The following is a 22063-nucleotide window of genomic DNA, read 5'->3' as shown; positions in this document are numbered from 1 at the left end:
CATTGTACTCGGCAGTACTGTTTAAGTGCCTTATGCTATTTTGAATAAAGCAACTATAAAAATGCATCTGCAGTATACTTTATTTTGTGTCAATGTCATGACCTCAGTATTATTTTGCCAACCCACTCCTTTAATTCTTAATACATTTAATGTTATGCCATCATTAATCATATCTCATTCATCAATGTTAAAGATGGACCAGGTCAGCACTTTATTTGAAGGGCCACAAACATGATGAAGTGATGAAGAAGTAATGTTTAGTTAACCATGATTACAACACTACACTTCTTCAGAATATATGTACACTGCTGTGACTGGTCAGTTTTTTGTATGTAATGTACCATTATTATAAAGTGTTACCAGTTTCATTAATGGTGTCTTAACATCTTTCGAAGAAAAAGGCAAAGTTGAACTCCTGACATGACTCTTGCTTTACTGATGGAATAAGTGCTGTGGGAATTGACATTATACTGAATTAATCAACCAACAGGCAAACATGGAGGAAGTTCAGTTTGCATTAACTGAGGAACAGGAAATTAGAAATAAAAGCCTCATTCTCTCTGGCGCTGAGGTAAATAAAGGAGATGTATGGTGTCTGCAATAAGCTAATATCAGCATGGCCAATTTATTGTTGTAGCTGTAGTCCCATCCATGTTAGGTTAACAAATTGTCTTGTATATGTAATCCCCTCATGTTACAGCAGGACAATGAAAGGGTTTTAATTCTTACACTGCCCACTTAATATAGATGTAAACACCCTCAAATTGAATGACAGTGTCATTACTAATTTATTTTAGATCTAGTGTGCCGGAATACAGAAAAGCTGAAATGTGAAACCGTCCAAATACTTACTGGTGAAGATCATACCATAAATAGAATCAATAAATATGTCTGTATAAGAGAGTCATCTTGATTGAGCTTGAGTGTTGTTTTTTTACTTCCTTAAAAAAAACCTTCTCGTCATCGCCTGCACAGAAATTTATAATGCGGGGTTTGGTCTGTGGCAATTTGCTTTGTGCATTGTGGCACAATCAAAGCAAACCCTGCCTACACACAATCACATCTCTGCACACTTCCATGCATGCACAAGTATTATTTAGACACCAGTGACAACAGCACACATCACCTCCCACTGTGAAGCTCCAACATCAGTGCACCCAAGCACAGTTAAACATGATAGCAACATATTACGTGTTTTGTTGAGTGTATTTCATGGTTTTAATGAAATTAAACTCTTACTTTACATGAAAAACGTCAATTACAAGTATTACTCCCTTGTGGTTGTGAGCTACAAATAAGTATGAGTTATAGACTCATCACGGACATGCTTGACACCCACCACCTTTTCATTGGTGTTCACCAGGTGATCAATCAGGCCAGTGGAAGAGTCTCCCACCACACCGTTCACACACAGCCAATCGGCAGACGCTTCGACAAGGTGGACGACTTCTTCATTCCCGCCACCAGCCTCATCATTAACCACATCAGGTGCGTCCAGTATGATCCAAGAACACTCCTAATGTAAATTAATTCGCAAATTACATTCACCTCATTGGCATTTCATTCACTTTTTTCTCCTAGACTGAATGCTACGATAATGATTTGGACAGGCATTTTGTATGAAATTGAGTGTGTGCTTGTCTGTTAAGGCTGTAATTGAGGTTTTTGGAGAAAGGCCCAGAGGTCATATGTGCTGCAGAGGAGACTGTGACCGATCACCTGAAATAGTTCTAAAAATAAACCTGCGTTACAGCAGCTGTCAAATTAAGTTTTTATACCTGAATTTATGACATTTTTTTTTATTACTAAAAGATCAGTCTTGTAATTCTGCCAGTAGGGTTGGGCATTATAAACACTGATCACCACAGAAAAATGTTCTTGATTAAAACAAATTTGAAACTTTAATAACACACTATCGATAAGTTACATTACATAACGGAAACAAAGCTACAAACCTCAATTCCAGTGAAGTTGGGACATGTGTAAAACATAGATGAAAAGAGAATACAATGATTTGCAAATCCTTTCCACCTATATTATATTGAATACACTACAAAGACAAGATATTTAATGTTCAAACTCATAAATCTTTTTTGCAAATATTCACTCATTTTGAATTTGATGCCTGCAACACGTTCCAAAAAAGCTGGGACAGGGGCAACAAATGACTGGGAAAAGTGAGGAATGCCAAAAAACACCTGTTTGGAACAGTCCACAGGTTAACAGGTTAATTGGAAATGGGAGTGTCATGATCGGGTATTAAAGGAGCATCCCCAAAAGGCTCAACTGCATGAGCAAATCGTCCAACATGAACTTATGAACAACGGTTCTTTAACATACAATTGCAAGGAATTTAAGGATTTCATCATCTATAGTCCATAATATCATCAAAAGACTCAGAGAATCTGGAGAAACCTCTGCACGTAAGCGGCGGGGCCGAAAACCAACATTGAATGCTGTGACCTTCGATCTCTCAGGCAGCACTGCATTAAAAACCAACATCATTATGTAAAGGATATTACCACGTGGGCTCAGAAACACTTTGGAAAACCATTGTAAGTCAACAAAGTTCATTGCTACATCTACAAGTGCAAGTTGAGACTCTACAATGCAAAGCGAAAGCCATAAATCAACACCCAGAAACACCGCCGGCTTCTCTGGGCCAGAGCTCATCTGAGAAGGACTGACGCAAAGTGGAAAAGTGTGCTGTCCACATTTCAAATTGTTTTTGGAAATCATGGACGACATGGCCTCCAGGCCAAAGAGGGAAAGGACCATCCAGATTGTTATTAGCGCTAAGTTCAAAAGCCAGCATCTGTGATGGTATGGGGGTGTGTTAGTGCCCATGGCATGGGTAACCTGCACAGCTGTGAAGGCACCATTAATGCTGAAAGGTACATATACAGGTTTTGGAGCAACATATGCTGCCATCCAATCAATGTCTTTTTCAGGGACGTCCCTGCTTATTTCAGCAAGACCATGCTAAGCCACATTCTGCACGTATTACAACAGCGTGGCTTCATAGTAAAAGAGTGCGGGTACTAAACTGGCCTGCCTGCAGTCCAGACCTGTCTCCCATTGAAAATGTGTGGTGCATTATGAAGAGCAAAGTATATAATATAAAATAGAGAGAACGGAGACCCCGGACTGTTGAACAACTGAAGTCGTACAGCCAGCAAGAATGGGAAAGAATTCCACCTACAAAGCTTTAACAATAAGTGTCCTCAGTTCCCAAATGCTTAATGAGTGTTGTTAAAAGGCAAGGAGATGTAACTGTGGTAGACATGCCCCTGTCCCAGCTTTTTTGGAATGTGTTGCAGGCATCAAATTCAAAATGAGTGAATATTTGCAAAAAAACAATAAAGTTTAAAGTTTGAACATTACATATCTTGCCTTTGCAGTGTATTCAATTAAATACAGGTGGAAAGGATTTGCAAATCATTGTATTGTTTTTATTTACGTTTTATAAAACGTCCCAACTACATTGGAATTGGGGTTTGTATTTATAACATGTATGGTGTGGTCTGGCTACAAAGTTTATCATTCTGGGATAGGGGAAAAAACACAAAGGATTGTTTGTAGTTCTTTAAACCAATCAGAATCGCCTTGGACGGCGCTTATCCCTGGATGCAGCAAAGGTGCCCTTGCAAAATAGATAGCAGAAAGGGGGATGTCAGGCTTTATCTCAGCAATTTGGTGAACCAGACTACTTGAAACATAACTCAAAATTGTAGTCCATTTTCTTTTGATTGATTTATCAAATATTGTAAATGAGACTGTTCCAAACAGCGCTAGGCTACTTAAAATCTAAGACAAACAAGATCACTGGTGTAAATTTTTATATATATATTTAAAAGTGTATATTGGAAATAGTTACCAACCCTGCCTCTAACTCTGACAAATCCCTGTGCCAACAAAGACAGTAAATACAACAAAGTGTATCATACTTTATCATCATCCAATAAGGCACTCAGAGAGCAAGCAAACCTTCTCAAAAACAATATGCAGCATTATCCGTTTCTTTTTCCTTACAACATGGGAATTTAATCTTTAGGGAATCTTAAAGCTCTACAGATATGGTGACTAATTTATATTGTGAGATATATCTATCAACTAATATTTTGCCCTACCTGGTAGGCTGGACCTCAGTCCATCTGTAGCTGGACCCTATTTTCCTGTTTCTGTGTCTGTGACTGATGGGAACAACAATCTTTGAAATTGGTCCAGTATTAAGCGAGATCGCTACAGTTGGCAGCAGCAAAACAAGCTACAATGTAAGTTAATAGGTCAATTGTGCAGCTTGTATTTACAAAAAACTTCACAAAAGTGCTCGTTTTGCCACTGACAGGCTCAGATTAATATTCTAAGTGTCTGACAAAAAACGGTAGTTACCCTTTAAGGGCCCTATTTTAACGATCTGAAACACAAGTATCAAACGCCAAACGCAAGTAGCTTTGTGGGCGGATCTCGGGCTCTGTTGCTATTATACCGGCGGGATAAATGACTCCTGCGCCCGACGCAAATCTAAAATGGGTTGATCTGAAGTAGCTACATTACTCATAGATGTGGTTTGGGCGTAACGTGCAATAAACCAATCCGAGCGTTATCTCACATTCCCTTTAAAAGTAGGCACGCTTGTTCCATGGCGCATTGCTATTATAATGGTGGATTTTCTAGGCGCACGCTCTTAATACATCCATGGGCGCACGCCAGGAGCGGTTTACAGCCGAGGAGACCGACGTTTGCTATTGATTTTTCTTTTTGACAAAATGTAAATAAAGAAATGTCACAAAAACATACAAAAACAAGGGTTAAGTGGCATCGGCACATGCAGGTCAACATCACCTCTCCTTAAGTCCTCTAATATTTCCTCATTTATTTCATCAACACATCCATGATTCATGAAAATGTTGTGTAAAACAAGGTCATATTTTTCCTTGTATTTATGTATGGTTTGCAAAAATGGGAACTGCTGGGTCCGTGAGATGAGAGAAGCAAAGTGTATGCGCGGTGTGCACACCCTTAAAATAGCATCTGAATAACGCGCCACTGACTTTAGACTAGGTTTTTCCTGGTCTGTGGCGGAATTGTTTTCTGAAACTGCAAAATAGCACTAGGGAACGTTTGCGCCGGAACACGCCTCCTCTTCTTGCTTGTTTGCTGGCACAGCTGTAATTAGATCCACTGGGGCCTGCAGGAAAGATTGCAGGAAAGTGTGTTACCATTTTTTTGCAGTGTTTTTACGTGGCTCAAATGTAAAACTCATACCTCCTTTACATTATATAAATATTTTTTTTATACTTTTATTGCAATTCCTTAATTAATTTATAAACCATTACCGTACAATAATGCAGTAAAAAAAAAGGGTTAGGGTTATATGTATGTATATATATAAATAAATATATAAATATATATATATAAATATATATATATATATATAAAAATATATATATATAAAAATATATATATATAAATAAATAAATAAATATATATATATATATATATATATATATAATAAAAAGTGTGTAGCAACACACCAAAGGAAAAAGAACAATATCCATACAGTGTTTACAAATATTAAAAATACTATTACAATTTCTAATTTTTAAAATTTGTCCGAAAAGGAGCAGGATAAAGCCGAAGCTTGTAAAGTTTCCTACCCCTCATTCACTTTAACTCATTTCTTTATATATCATATATCTGCACCCCTATCCACTTCTAAACATACATCTATACATATATACGTATGCACATATATACACACATACATACATACAATCCCAAACTTTTACCTAAGAAATATAGGAGTTGATTTGTGTGTAAAAATTTAACACACCATACCTTAAATTAAAACAATAACATTCATTCGTCAGTTAGTCTACCAAAAACACTAAGGAAAAGGAGGGAAGTGCATGAACAAATAGCTACATCTTTTTACATAATAATTGGTATACATATACAATTTAAATCCATTGTTATTCATAATTCATATGTGTGTGTATATTCGTGTACATATTTACTCCTCTTAGGTGCGTTTAACTATGCATGTCGAGTTATGTTTTTCTTTCCCAACCCGGCCCTGTTTCTGTTTTTCTTTACATATTTTATTATTTAATTCCTCGTACTTTCCTAGTTTAGTTGTTGGCTTTATATTGTATCCATTTAGCCCAGTGTCTTTCATTTCATACAATTCTTCATTTCTGATTCTGTATGTTATTCTCTCCATTTCGGAACTTTCATGGACTGTTGGTATTTATGGTTTCAGCCAGTTTCTTGTTATCTGCTTCATGGCTGCAATTCTGAAAATTCAATATAAATACTGGTCCGTCTCTTATTTTAGCTCAGGTGGTGATTTTCCTAGGATTATGTGTATTGGATTAATAGTTTCTTTCAGATTTAAAGTTATTTTTATTGCGGTTATAACCAGTTGCCAGAATGATTTTAACATAGGGCAGAAAAATATGTGAGTGATTCGCCTTCTCTTCATTGCAGTTTCTCCAGCAGTGCGATTTCCTAGTGCTATTAATTTTACTATTTGGGGTAATGAAAAATCTGGTATATACTTTCCATGCAAATTCCTTCCAATATTTTGAGTTTGTTTTATGTATTCCACTGCACACCTGACTCCAGTCCTCTTCACTCAGCCTCTCCCCTGTTTTATCCATCCACTTTTGTTGGCATCCATTATTGATATTTGTATTACTTTCGATAGTTTTATATATTTTTTGACAGAGCTTTTTTATTAGCTTTATTATAATTTTTAGTCAACACCATTATTAAGGGGTTTTTTTCTCTGGTGACTTGACTTTTGATATTTTTTAAAAGATATGACCTTACCTGCAGATATTTGTAAAAATCGCTGTGTTCAAGGTAGTACCTTGAGACTAGTGACTGAAATGAGTCTACTTTTTTATTTTCAACCATTTGTATATATGTTGTCAATCCTTTTGATGCCCATATTTTCAATATATTATCTGTGTTGCCAGGTACAAATTCTGGATCCCAAGCCATTTCTCTAAAGTATCTCAAATCATCATTTATTTTGTGATTTACTCTTTAAATCACAAACTCTTTATTTATATACGGTAACGTTTTTATGGATATTGGTACGGATTCCTTTTCTATTAGTAACCACTTTGCGTCTGCTTTATCTTTTGTCCATAACATTATTGTACTAACCTGTGTTGCTTGAAAATAACTCTGCAGATTGGGCACGCCTAGGCCACCTCCTTCTTTTGTTTTGGTTAGTTTGTTAAATGTAACTCTTTTCCTTTTATTGTTCCAAATAAAGCTTGTTTTTAATTGATTCCAACACTTAAACGATGCGGTTGATACTGGAATTGGTAATGTCTGGAAAAGGAAAAGTACATGCACATTGTATAAATCTTGTGCATCTCAATAGTTACACAAAATGGCAAGTTGATGTGTAGTGCTTTAACTCTTACAACCATACAGATACAAATACATTCTCACTGTATAGCTGCAATAATGTGGACAGGCTGCTAAATTGAACTGATATTAGATTATTCTGTCACAGTTTACTGTACTATTTCTCATTTTTAGAGCTGCAAAAAACATTTCTTTTCATAACCTATTTAACTAGAAAACTGTGAAATGCCCATTGCAAATATGTCTGTTTTGTGTGACTGACCTAAAGTTAGTTTAACCAAGTCAGACTTAATTCATGATGAGATTCACGACATTCAGATGAAAGCAGGTGGAAATGTCACATTGAGAAGCTGTTGGTTCTCCATGTGCAGTAGTTTTGTTACAAACTCATAATTCAGTCTTGTTAACAGTGGTGTACAGTAGTCTTTTTGATATTTGCTGGGAGAATATATCAGTATACAAGTAAACAAAGAGCTTTAGTACAGTATGTGCATGGATATTTTTTATTCAGACAGCTGTTTTTACTGCAGGAAACTTTAAATTAACTGCTGCCTTGTGGCCTTCTTTTTCATCTTTTACCGAGACAACCATTTGTCTGTTGGCAGGAACGTAGCATTGATTAGTCGATTTAGGAACATGAGCAGTGTGCGAACAGCCGACATATATTCAGCAACTTCCGAGGATTGTTTAATGACTAGGGGATTCCCTCAGCAGCTACTATAAAGCGAGCAGGAACTTCTGGGGGCTGTCATTCATTAAACCATCGACTTACAGTCAGGCAACTCTGCATGTCAGCAAAAAAGCTGTTATTTCTTATTTTTACCCACATCTACAGTAGCCTGCAGCTCAGGCAGCCTGCACCTATTTTTCGCACAGACACAGGCAAAACAAGCCAAGCGAGATGTTGATTCAATGTTTTTGCGCTGGAGGATGGCTGAACAAGAATTGCTGTTTTATAGATATCTTTCACTGTGCAACATTCATTGTTCTGTTCCCTGTTCATGAATGTTGCCCGTAGGAGCTTTAACTGAACTGCAGAGCAAGTGTTGAGACCCAGTCATTTCTTTAACTGAAAATATTGACATGATAAGATAATAAAATGGGAATTAGCTTTAGTTAAACATAACCCTGTTAAGCAAAACCAGGGAGAATCTTTAATGCATTAATCTTTTGTACAAACGGCAGCTGTTAGTTTGGCTTAGAGCAATCTGCAGCTGCCTTTGAAGCAACCCAGCTGTGTTCACATTAGAGCGAGGTCAAACAATGTCTGATTATTAATTTCATCATGTATCAACTAGGGGTGGTACGTTCATGAAAAATCATCCGAACCGTTTGGTTCGCTTGTCTCGGTTCAGAGCGTCGCACGGTTCGTCAGTACACTCTTAATGTGCACTAACCACTTACTGCCGTAGTGCCTACTTTCGACACCTATGTTAAAACACTTACCGGAAATGACGAGCGGGATGAGCGTGCTGCTCCCGAATTATAAAACAGACTCTAATGGCATCTCGTTCTGAATACGATCTCGTATCTTACTAAAATAGTTCACCGAAACGTGTTTCTGAAAACATTTTAAGCGAGAAATAGGCCATACAGTTGCTGAACCTGTCTGTTTTTTTGATCGACAAAGGTCAGTTTAAAACATTTTCGTCAGATTTTGAGAGGCGGCGAGCCGAGCCGACCGCTCCTCAAGTGGAGTGTGCAGGTCACGTCACGTGTAGAAATGTCAAGTGGGAGAGATAAGGAAGGCTGCCCGGAGCTGGAGTGTGCACCAGCGTCGTATAAGTCTGGTGTGTGGGAACATTTTTGGATTTCATGTTACCTATGATGACAGCGGAAATAAAATAGCTAGAACTGCTACTGTGTGCATGTATTGTGCAACATGCATTCAATATGCTAATTTTAGCTATATATCATATGCTGAAGTATTTTTCTTGAGTGTTAAAGATTAAAAGAAAAAATAACAAGAACCGTAGAGAACCAAAAATATTTTGCTTTTGCTTTTCTTGAAAATAATCATGTTATTGCAGGATAAATGCATCATTGACCTTAAGCTTCTCAGCATGTTACCAAAATATCACAGTATGTGTGCACTACCATTGATCTGTCACAACAGATAAATACAATCAATAGCAAAACAATTAAAGCAGTGTTTGAAAGGCAGAGCGGTTATATAGGTATGTAAATCATCAGTGGATGTAATAGGCAAATGGTTTCAGGTTTAAACTGCACAGTATTATTTTATGTTTTCTAAATTCTCATTTCTTAGATCTTATTTCTTATACAGGTTGGACAAAGTAAGATCAAAAACCAGCCTGATTAGTGTCAGAGCTAGGGCTGAAACGATTCCTTGAGTAACTCGAATAATTCGATTACTAAAAATCCTCGATGCAAAATGATTTGCCTCGAAGCTTTGTTTAATTAATGTTACCAACGTTGTATCGCTCACGGTGTTTCCGCAGATGAGTATTACTGTCGCACACCGGGCTGACGCTGCTGGCAACACATGCCATGAAGACTGATTACAAAATGAAGAAAGAGCATAAGGGGCTAAGAGAAGAGACAGGCTGGAGAAAACAGAAAGTGTCCAAAGTTTGGAATCAGTTCAAACGTAATTAAAACGAAAACTCTGTACAGTGTGTCTACTGCAAAATCAAACTAGCTTACCACAATAATAGCACGACATCAGTGCTTCAGCATCTCAACAGAAAACATTGAGTCTAACTTAATCATCCATTCCACGAAGCGGACCCGACAAAAGTAAATCACAGAGTCATATGGACGATGAGACTACACCAAACACAACAACTACCAAAATCAAAGACAAGAAAATACGTAGTGGTGACCACAGTTTGATCCAAAGAGCCGGAAAAACAGGTGATTGTTGCACACCATTTTCTCTCACTCTCTCTCTTCACTGAGAAACAGCTGATCAACAATCTACTAGCACAAGTGTAACAGAGCTGTGTAGCATTGTAATCAAATATATAAACGGAAATAGGTTGATATATAACTAATATTTACATATAGGCCTATATACGGGGTGGCTTGTGGCCCGGAGGTAAAATGGTTGCCCCACAACCACGAGGTTGGCGGATCAATCCCAATCCTCCAGCCACATGTCAAAGTGTCCCTGAGCAAGACACTGAACCCTAAGTTGCTCCCTGGACACTGTATGTATAGCTATCCACTGCTCCTAATACTTAGGATGGGTTAAATGCAGTAATAGAATTTCACTACATTGTACTGTGTGTATGTGACGATTAAGAATAAAGTTTGATCCTTTCGGTTTGATACAGATCAGTCTGAGGTTGAAACTTGTAGTTCTGAAAGTTAAGTTGCACAACTTAAAGTGCCCATATTATGAAAAAAAACACCTTTTTCTGGGATTTGGGGTGTTCTTTTGTGTCTCTGGTGCTTCCACACACATACAAACTTTGAAAAAAATCCACCAATGCTGTTTAGAGTGAGATACAGTTTCTGAATGTGTCCTGCCTTCAGTCTCTGGGTGAGCTGTTCAAAATTGGCACGGCTTGTGACATCACAAGCCGAAACGAGCAGGCTAACCGCAACCATTAGCTCGTAGTGTTAGCGTTAGCATGCTAACGCTAGCATGCTAACGCTAGCATGCTACCTCGTTCTCAATAGCAAAGCACTGCTACAACACACACAAGTTCACCATAATCAAAATAAATACAAAAGAACTACTTACATGTGCGTCCTCATTTAGAAGTCTCACAGCTACTCCTGCCTTGTAACTGACCGAAGTTGTAGAAACAGCCTTTCTTTCACTGTCTATGGAGCTAGCTAGCTGACATGATCTACATCTGAGCTACTGGGCATGTGCAGTGTAATCAAAGATAGTACAGAAGAAGAAGAAGAAAAGAGGTCTCACTCTGTAGCTAAAACAGAGACCAGGTGAAAAGAGGATCTGCAGCAGTGAGAGAGAGCGGTGCAGTACAACAAAAATATGGTGTTTTTTGAAAATTAAACCATGTAAACCTATTCTGGTACAACCTTAAAATACAATTATGAACCTGAAAATGAGCATAATATGGCTGCTTTAAGGTAATGTTTATGTATGTTTAATGTATGCCTTAATTTGAGGTTGTTACTGCATTTCAGAAAATGTTTTCTTTAAAAACAATGTAATATGACACTTTATTGCACTTAATGTTTAGTTTTTTGAGAGATTGTAAGCAATGTATATACAAATGTTTTTTTTCCGAAAAATGTAACCAAACTATTGTATATTATTGCTCTTCAATAAAACAAAAGTATTTCTTATCCAATTACTCAATTAATCGATGGAATAATCGCTAGAATACTCGATTACTAAAATAATCAATAGCTGCAGCCCTAGTGAGAGCTCTTTCTTTGGATTTAATCTAACACATTCAGTTTACTTGACATAAAAGTCAAGACGTACGAATCTTCCAACTGTGAAGTTAGACAGAAATGAATAACTGAATGAAGAAAGATTTTTCCAAGTCTCAAAAAAAATTTCTCATAAAATAAGTTCCAATCGAGGTAAATCCAGTTGTGAAATAAATTACATTATCTAAAAATGATAATTTTTGTATTTCAAGATGAGGTGATGATTTATATAAATTTAAAATCCTCGAAATAATATGAATAAAGTTTGTAAGTGAAAGATTTAATACAAGTTTAAAAGACAAACATGTTTTGCAGTTAACCCAAGAAATATGAAGTATCAGTGTTGAAGAAAAAATAAATGAAACTAATTTGTGTGCACAATTTAATGGAACATAGGGTTAAATGATAGTGTTTAACATTTGGGGATGGCAGTAGCTCAATCTGTAGGGACTTGGCTTGGGAACGGAAGGGTTGCCAGTTCACCTCCTGTGCACTGCCAAGGTGCCCTTAAGCAAGGCACCGAACCCCCAACTGCTCGGGGCGCCTGTCATGGGCAGCCCCCTCACTCTGACATCTCTCCATTAGTGCATGTATAGGTCCTGGGCATGTGTGTGGATTTCAGGCCTGTGTGTAATAACTAGTATAACAACAGTGTGAAAAATGTAATTTCCCCATTGCGAGATCAATAAAGTATGTCTTAATCTTAATTTTAAAGTTGTTGAGGAATGTCAAAGATAACAGCGATCAGCAAGCAAAATTGTAAGTATATCTATGTATCTCTGTCCAAAATCAAAACAAAAGAGCATTACATCTAGGCGGCTCATTTAGATTAAACGATCACTGTTTATTTCGCTCTGCGTTAACACTCGACTCACTGCATCAGAAGAGTGTTAGCAGTTGTGTTCAGGTACTGAGGTGACCACAGATATAATCAATTAATTCCCATATGTTAACATTGTTAAGTTAATATACATTTGTCTTTGTCTCCTCGACATTCTTTCACCCAGTTCTTGATGCTTTATTGAACAGTGTACTAGTTAGCTTTGGCTGCTGTCAGCTGCACACACACACACACTGTGTAGCCCATAGGCGTGTAATGTAGGGCTGAACGATATGGACAAAATTTCATATCTCGATATTCATGCCAGATATCTCGATATCGATACGATACGACTACGGGTTCGGTGAAAATCAAGCATTTTTCAGAAAAATACTCGATTTCGCGGAGCTTGGATTCAACCTTCATTTTACATTCATTATAGAGTTTTGGAATGGCCACTTGGTTAAAATGTGTTCGGGATGGTAGTTTATAACGCTTGTCCAGCGTGCGAACCATTTTTTGAAAGCCCTCTTTTGAGACTGTGTACACGGGTACCATGTCTTTTGCAATGTGATAAGTTATAGCGTCTGTAATGTCTTTATGTCTGGTGGACGTCGACTCATATGGTGTAACGCTACTGAAAGCATCAGCAATCATACTTTGCTTGGGCCTCTTTTGGGATGACTGAGAAGTCCCCAGTGTTTCTCTCATTGTCATACACTCTTCGTGCAGCACATGATGGTGTTGTTTCAGGTGGTGAAACATGTTTGTTGTGCTACCTTGCTTCGTCGCAATTTTCGCCAAGCACGACTTGCACAACACCTCGCTCTGGTTGACATCATCCTTTCTAAATCCAAAATACCTCCAAATAATGGAGGATGATTTATGTTTTGGCACAAAATTAGTTTCTGCATCGCCACCGGCCGCATTATCTTCCGCACTCATGTTACTTTTCTTTCGTTTCGATTTCCCAGCTGTGAATGTCCTGTGTGTGTGCGTCAGTCTCCGTCTCCCTCACTCCTGCCCTTCTATGTTTGTCATTGGCTGGCTTCAGCTGTCGATCCACATGAATTAAGCTTTGTGGTTGGCTGGCCGTAATGGTGCGTTCAAAGGCAATCGTAAAAGTGATTATGGTGACTGCCAGAGCTGTACATGCAGGGCGTGCGCGGAGGAAAATCTATCGTTTATATCGTTACTTTTTCGATATTAATATCTTGAATGTTCATATCTAGATATAGATACGATAACGGTATATCGTTCAGCCCTAGTGTAATGGTACACAAAGATCATGGTTCGGTACGTACCTCGGTTTTGAAGTCACGGTTCGGTTCATTTTTGGTACAGTAAGGGAAAATAACAAGTAAAGAAGCAACAAAATGTGCTTGTTGTTTATTATTAACTTTTGTAAATAATCAGTTTACAGTTTTTTAAACTAACTTTTAAATGAATTGTAATAAATAGAGTAATAAATAAAATACTGCTGCAAACTACTACAAATAAGTTCTCCAATAAATAAAGATTTTAAAACAATATAACTGGCTGGTATGACTTTATGGCTGAAATGTGGGCGAGAAGGAATTTCATACCGGGGCTCAAACACCTTCACCGTCATGTGTTTAAAATCAGTGTTTTCAACAACTGAATATGGTCGTAGATACGCTGCTATAAAAACACCAATAGCATTTGTTAATGCTTTGGCCTGATCTGAATTACCAGCAAAAGTCTGTTAAATTGCAGAGGGGAGCTGCGTTTGCACTACAGTCATTTTTAACCTTGTAGTAGCGATATTCACATTTGTGTGGTGCCGTTTCAAGTGAGTTAGCAAGTTTGACGTGTTGCCAACATTCCCGATCACTAATGAGCAATGTCGGCACACTACTTTCGTTTTATCCACTAGTTGTTGTCATTTTTGTATTTCACCGAGAAACCGAAGTGTTCCCAAACAGGAGACCTTAATGACAACAGAGGGTCTTCAAGCTCTGGCTTCTCTACATTGGCCATGACGCTAGCTAGCTAGCGGGAAGCATGGCTGGAATAAGCGTACTGTGTGTAAGCCATGGATGTATTAAGAGGTGTAAGCGCTTAAAGTGCAGGGCGGAGACTAAACAAACTTTTGGTCCGCCACTTAATATGTTCGTGTGGGAACTCGGAATTGAAGTATGTTCCACACGCAAAACAGGCCTAATCATTTCTGTTAAAGATTGCATTATGTGTACCGTTCCGAAAATCCTGTACTGTTCCGAAAGTCCTATACCGAAATGGTCTGGTACGAGTACATGCACCGTTACACTCCTAGTAGCCCATCGTTATTGCAGGTCAGAATTAACAGTTAAAGTTGTCAAATCTAATCTAAAGTGTCTTAATCTTGGATTCAATGCAGTTTCGTTTTGGAGAGATATGTGCATGTGAAAAGATTTTGCCTCTATGTAAAAAAAACGTTCAAAACGAAACGAAAAAAGGCAGCATTACTTTGCGTAATTCTACCATGAGTGCAAGAAAAAAATAAAGAAAACTGTGGAGATGGCTGGAAAGATGACAAAAGTTCAGTTTTATTTCTATCACAACACAGTCGAGACTACCGGTAGCCACAAAACATGTAATACTACTCCAATAATTTTAAAACAAGCTCACTATAGTTTATAACAGATCTTTTGACAGCAGCCATGTGGGAAATCTGATCACAGAACTACTCAAAACTGCAAAACAACCGACCACAATTTATGCCAGAAATCCACCAGATTGTCCGACAGCTACTAGCCATCAAACTACAACCAATCTGGCGTAATTCTAAAATAAGACTTACAGAACACCTCAGTGCAGTCTCTTGCCGGGACCCAGTGGTCAGAACGATCTCTGGATCAATGACTCCATTTACAGGGGATGATAATGTGTGCCGTGGATTTCAAATAGCCATTTTCTGTTCGCAGGTACAGACAGCTTGGTGTTGAAATGGCATGAAAGATGATGAATGATGGCATGATTGAAGTACCTGTCAGCATCGATCAGCTGGTATTCACATTTAATTGAGGCCTCTCAGGTCCTTGCAAATTCCCCGTTAGCTCATTCAGCTGTTAAAATTTAATATGCCATTAAGATTCTTTAGGTTTTTGTAATGAATAGTATTTTCACTGATCCATGCCCACATATTAAACTGCTATAATTATATTGGGGGGGGGAGTGTGTGGAGATGATGCTACGGTGTCAATATGAAGATTGTCAGGGACCAGTATTTGTCTGTTGAAGTGTTAAATGGATCTCTCAGCAATCATTACATTTCCTTTTCCTGAACCTCTTTTAAAAATGATGCCAGTCAAACAATTATTATAATCACCAAGTACAAATCAATTGCAATTTTTTTCAGGTTGATGCACCTTGATATATAGATTGTGCTGTTTTATTTTAAGATGTTACCACTTGCTGCTTTAGAATTAATGAGCCTTGGAAACGATAATATTTTTATTTATTATTATTTAATGGGCTTTTTTCACATTTATTTGACAGGACAGCTAGGTGAGAAAGGGGAGAGAGAGGGGGAAGACATGCATGAAATCGTCACAGGTCGGATTCGAACCCTGGACCTCGGCGTCGAGGCATAAACCTCTATGTATATGTGCGCCTGCTCTACCCACTGACCCAACCCGGCCACAAAGATATACAATTTCAAAATTACTTTAACTCAGATTTCCTGCTGTCTTAACATCCAAAAAGGCTGGGGTGTTGGTGCAGACACTCCTAAAATGTTGCTGGCAACACATGCCATGAAGACTGACGGCGCAGATTTCAAAATAAAGAAAGAGAGCGTAAATAGTGAGGGGCTAAGAGAAGAGACAGGCTGGAGAAAACGACAGAAAGTGTCCAAAGTTTGGAATCAGTTCAAACGTAATTAAAACGAAAACTCTGTACAGTGTGTCTACTGCAAAATCAAACTAGCTTACCACAATAATAGCACGACGTCAATGCTTCAGCGTCTCAACAGTAAATATTGATGGCCAGATGTATACTAACGCTTTTGCGACGTGCACGTAAAAGCATGGCGAGGTATGTACAAACAGGCCGCACTGAGGTAAAAGCGCAGACTGCCTGTCGCTGGAACTGAAAATGGCAAATTGCGCTTTTCCGTGTCATGCATATGCATTCATGGGAGGGTGAAGGGGAAAGTGGGAGTTTCCCATAAAGAGATAGGAGGGGTAGCGTAAAGTGTGCCTAATTATGTATTCCGCGGTATGTACAAAAACCGCCCGTGAAAGTGTGCCTCTATTTTGCGGTGAAAATTCTCCGCCTCTTAAAAGCAGGTGTAAACCAGCCATAAGCGGGTTTCCTCACATATGTCTCCTGGTGAAATGACAGCAGTAATCTGAGCAAGATGAAGACATAGGCCAAAGAGACGAGCTGAAAAGATTTTTGCCACAAGGATCACACTTTTTCAGTTGAGTAAACACGAAATCATTAAGCGTTACAGATTAAGCAGCCATGCAATATTACAGTTACTGGAAGAAATCAAAGAGGACATCGAATCTCGAGTCGATGAACTGCTGGTTTGGTAAATACGATGTAAGCTGATGTATCACAGCATGCACTTTCTGCGGGTTGGCCATGGCACTGATAACGCTACTTTCGTAAATGTAAGTACATCTGGCCCTGAGTCTAACTTAATCACCCATTTCACGAAGCGGACCCGACAAAAGTAAATCACAGAGTCATATGGACGATGAAACTACACAAAACAACTACCAAAAACAAAGACAAGAAAATACGTAGTGGTGACCACAATTTGATCTAAAGAGCCGACTTGTTGACTATCAGCTGATTGTTGCGCACCATTTTTTCTCACTCTCTCTCTTCATGGAGAAACAGATGATCAACGATCTACTAGCACAAGTGTAACAGAGCTGTGTAGCAATTCAATTCAATTTTATTTATAGTATCAAATCATAACAAGAGTTATCTCAAGACACTTTACAGATAGAGTAGGTCTAGACCACACTCTATAATATACAAGGACCCAACAATTCTAGTAATTCCCCCAAGAGCAAGCATTTAGTGCGACAGTGGCGAGGAAAACTCCCTTTTAGGAAGAACCTCGGACAGACCCATGCTCTTGGTAGGCGGTGTCTGAAGGTGCCGGTTGGGGGTGTGATGAATACTGGCAATAATAGTCACAATAAAGATAATGGAACTATGACAGAAGAAACAGTAGTTGTAGTAGTTCATGGCATAGCAAGGCACTGCAGGGCGTTACGTTAAGCTCCCCAGAGCTAGGTTAGTAACAAGCATTTCTGGGACATGGATGCACACAAATTGAAAGAGAGAGGAGAGAGAAGCTCAGTGTGTCAAAGGAAGTCCCCCGGCAGTCTAAAACTATAACAGCATAATTAAGAGAGACAGGTTAAGGAGAGGAGCCTGGTCGGGCTAGAACTCTCCCCAACCGGATCGGGCTGTACTGGCCTGCCTCCCTCTACTCTGATTATATTATTGATTATATGGTAAATGAATCTGACGACTATGACGAGAAGCAGGAGGACCGGGCTAGGTGGATGCAGCAACTCCTTAGCATTGTAATCAAAAATATAAATGAAAATAGTTTCAAAAAATCATCTTTTGCAAATTGATCTTAATGCCTTAATTGAAAAAAAATAGGAAAAATCCAACCTTTGAGAACACCAATTTTCTTTGTGAATGAATAATGTATCATGAATGAATAAATGTTCTTCCTTAAAATACAGGGGGCATAAGTATAGACACCCCTATGTTAAATTCCCATAGAGGCAGGCAGATTTTTATTTTTAAAAGGCCAGTTATTTCATGGATCCAGGATACTATGCATCTTGATAAAGTTCCCTTGGCCTTTGGAATTAAAATAGCCCCACATCATCACATAGCCTTCACCATACCTAGAGATTGGCATGGGGTACTTTCCATAAAATCATCTCTCAATGCAAATCAAACCAGCTATTAGGCTAACTGAAATAAAGCCATGCCAGTCAACATCAGCATGCTTACATGCTTCTCATGACAATGCTAACATGCTGATGTTTAGTGTTTGTGTTCACCATCTTAGTTTAGCGTGTTAAGCATGCTACTGTAAGTAGCACTCAACAGAGAGTACATCTGAGGCTGATGAGTATGTTTTCCAGGTATTTTAGTCATGAACTACAGTATTAAACATGTTGAAAATGTGACCTGATGATGTCACTAGATGAGTTAAGGGATAACCAAGGTTGTTATTCCATTAATCCTGAGGCGGATATGAATTTCATGGTATTCCCTCCAACAGTTTAAGACATTTCACCATAAATGGAGGCGCTCAAAGTCAGGGGATCACTAAAGTCATTAAGATACTAGTAATTTTTTAACTTTTAGTATTTAAAGTTGGATCATTAACGAACTCTGCGGACTTAATCCTCTGAGAACCACGGATCTCTGCACAACATTTGATGGCTACGTATCTATCCTGTAGTTGAGATATTTCAGTCTGGACTGACCGATCGTCATTGCCATAGAGCCACGTCATAATTTGGGGTTTACAAGAAGTCAAAATGTGTTATTGATTAAATCACTTTCTTTGTTTTTTCTCGTCTACAGATTTGGCCTCATCCTTCACCGAAATGAACCTGTCCTCCACAAGATCGACCTGGAGACGGCATCGTATGTGAAAAACATCAGCTTACGGGAATATAACTGCATCCCCAAGTCTGTAGCTTACACCCATCTCGGCGGCTACTACTTTGTCAACTGCAGGCCCGACTCCACCGGCGCCACGCAGCCACAACTCATCTTGGACGGTGTAACAGATAGTGTGATCGGCCAAAACCGTGACGTCACCGGCACTCCATACGCGTCTCCAGATGGCCACTACTTGGTCACTGTCGACGATGGCGACGGCCTGATGAGGATCCAGGTGATCTCAGAGCATGGAGAGATCCAGGAGCCCTTTGACATCCACACCAACCTCCACCTGTCTGATCTGGCCTTCCAGCACTCCTTCACAGAGATCCACCAGTACAACGTGTTCGGCAGCTCCGGCCGTCAAACTGACGCTCTGTTTGTGGAGCTGAGCACCGGCAAAGTGAAGATGATCAAGAGCTTGAAAGAGGCCACCAAGTCATTGGAGTGGCCGTGGAGCAGCAGGAACAGGGTAATGGTGGGCAGCGGACTGTTCGGACAGTACCTCATGACCCCATCCAGAGAGTCCCTCTTCATCCTGGACGGACGACTCAACAAGCTCAACTGTGAGATCACCGATGTCCTCAAAGGCAACGTGGTGGTGTGGGTTGGGGATTCTTAGATCGTAACGTCAAGACCCAATGAGCTTTCTTTTCCTCAAAGGTACTCTTGCACTGAATTCTGTTGCAGATTTTTTTTATTTTGTGGGAACGCAATCGTGAAAACCACAGATTCAGAAACCAAATTGACCATTTGTAAGTCCATTGGATGAGAACCTGTCATCCCAAAAAAAATAAAAATTTGATTGATATGGTCTCAAAGCCAAGTTTTTTTCCCACTGAGTGGTTCACATTTAAGTGAACATAAAGTAGCTTGCTGGTAATCTTTTTCAGGAAGTTATGAATCCGTAAATATGCTAAGAATATTACTATTCACAATCGGTTGTATTCAGTGTGTGGGAATGCTGTAGATAATCTCTGAACAAAACTAATATTTAAGTGAATTGGCCGAAATATATACTGTATATGTCCAGAATAACTTGTAATTTAAGTTTACCCATCCCCAACTTTTTCCTGTGCCTTCAAGGAAAATTCCCCTCCATCAGAGGAATTAGAGTAATTATTCCATGTGTGACTGCAGACTACACCTCCTCCTTTGACCCCTGCATTTGTGGTGAGCGTAGTTCCTCACAAATCTACCGCTCTCGTCTATCCGTCCATCCAACGCAGCCGATTCAGTCTAATTAAAATGAGCCCTTGCTGTGATCCCATCCTGTTTGAAGTGGAGGCCGAGAGACTAAGTGGTTCATTATGGTTGTGCGCTCTGTAACCTTCGATTCAAAATTATAACCAGCGTTGGAAGATTTTGAATTATATTTATGTTGTTTTCCTTTTCAGTCCAAAGCAGAAAAATGAAAGTCAGTGGCAATGTTAGTAAAATTGTACCATCTTTATACACTATGTAAAATTAGATGTACTTCAGAACGTTCCTTTGCGATGAGTCAATAGAGCACTCGTGTATGTGTGAAGAAAATCATAACTTTAATATCCCTGGACCAAAAAAGGATTAGACAAGCATCTTAGAGTGTAATAGAGTGAACTGTTGAAAAACATGCATTGTCTGCTCTGTTTGACAGCATGTTTCAAGTGGATGTTTTAATGTGAAGTAATGATGAGCTAGCACACTTGGGAGTGGGGTAGATGTATTGTGTAGAGGGTCTTTGAGGCTTTGAATATGACAAACTCTTTCTGAATGCTCCTGCAGTAGACACGTAGCTGGCCAGTCAATGAAACAGTTTCCTAGCTGGACACATTTCTATGCATTTTCACCCTAGCACTCACAATGGGCAACTGTATCTCAAATTTAGTAAGGACTTTTGATGTGTACAGGCTATACAATGTCATTATTTCTTTCCTGTTAAACCTTACTCAAATATGTTTTGATTTTAATTTCTTTTCTTCCCCCCGTCACATGTTTTCCAACCTTTAAACCTGACTGTACTGCTGATGATGACCTCTGACCTATTCTCTCTATTTATGTTCTGTACATAGCGGCTGACCATTAGTTTCCCATTTAATGTACAGATTCATGCAGATTCTGTTCATAATCAACACACTCCTTCAGCTCCACAGCTTCCACAGCTGTCATTATAAACATCTTGTACTCCAAGCACATTGTGAACACACACCCTGCTTTCACCTCCACATAGCCATGTCGTATGTTCCTTCATGTGATTGTTATTTATATAGAGAAAACACACGCTTGTCATTTTACCCAACAATAAAAACTAGACCATGAAAAACAAGTGTATCGTCTCTTTATCTCATTAACACAACCTTTGAAACTGTAGATGTTGACACTGTAGACACAGGCACATCACGCCTCTGACAAGTTTCCTTTAGGAGTTAAAGCAGCCTGTTGCCAATTATTATGCTACAAGAGATGCTACAAGAACAAGGTCAAGACTCTGTTGTCCGTTTGGGTATATTTATCTTGTAGAGACATAACATATTATAATTAGCAAACAAAGAAAATACAATTTTAAGACTTAAAGATATGTGAAGTGAAAGAAAAGCAGACAATTACCAGGAAAAGCAGGGCAGTATGGGTTGAAGTAACTCGTCATGTAGTCAGTTTACAGTATATCAAATGCATTAAAATAAATTACATTTTCTTTGACAAGGAAATTCTGACTGACATGGATGTGAATGATCTTATGACTGCCTGAGGGCTAAATAAAAAAAAGTTACACTTCCTTATCTCAACTTTGAGCTGGGAGTAAATTTGGGTAGCTCAGGGTGATGTGAGGCTAAA

At 38.8% G+C, this 22063-nt stretch overlaps 1 protein-coding gene across 2 annotated transcripts in view; it reads left to right on the top strand.

The window, feature by feature from the left end:
* Positions 1–21551, top strand: part of fstl5 (follistatin-like 5) — a 191669-nt gene extending 170118 nt beyond the window's left edge. For both annotated transcript variants that reach the window (XM_031317156.2, XM_031317158.2), the window contains 2 exons: positions 1364–1488; positions 19169–21551. In XM_031317156.2, coding sequence (XP_031173016.1) covers positions 1364–1488; positions 19169–19871 — 828 coding nt within the window. In that variant the 3' untranslated portion in view covers positions 19872–21551. The remainder of the gene's footprint in view (positions 1–1363; positions 1489–19168) is intronic.
* The last annotated feature ends 512 nt before the right edge of the window (positions 21552–22063 follow it).

The sequence above is a fragment of the Sander lucioperca genome, chromosome 1 (genome assembly GCF_008315115.2).
Source record: "Sander lucioperca isolate FBNREF2018 chromosome 1, SLUC_FBN_1.2, whole genome shotgun sequence".
Classification (NCBI taxonomy): Eukaryota; Metazoa; Chordata; class Actinopteri; order Perciformes; family Percidae; genus Sander; species Sander lucioperca.
The sequence above is the reverse complement of the archived record's forward strand: the minus strand, read 5'-3'. Positions and strand labels throughout refer to the sequence as shown.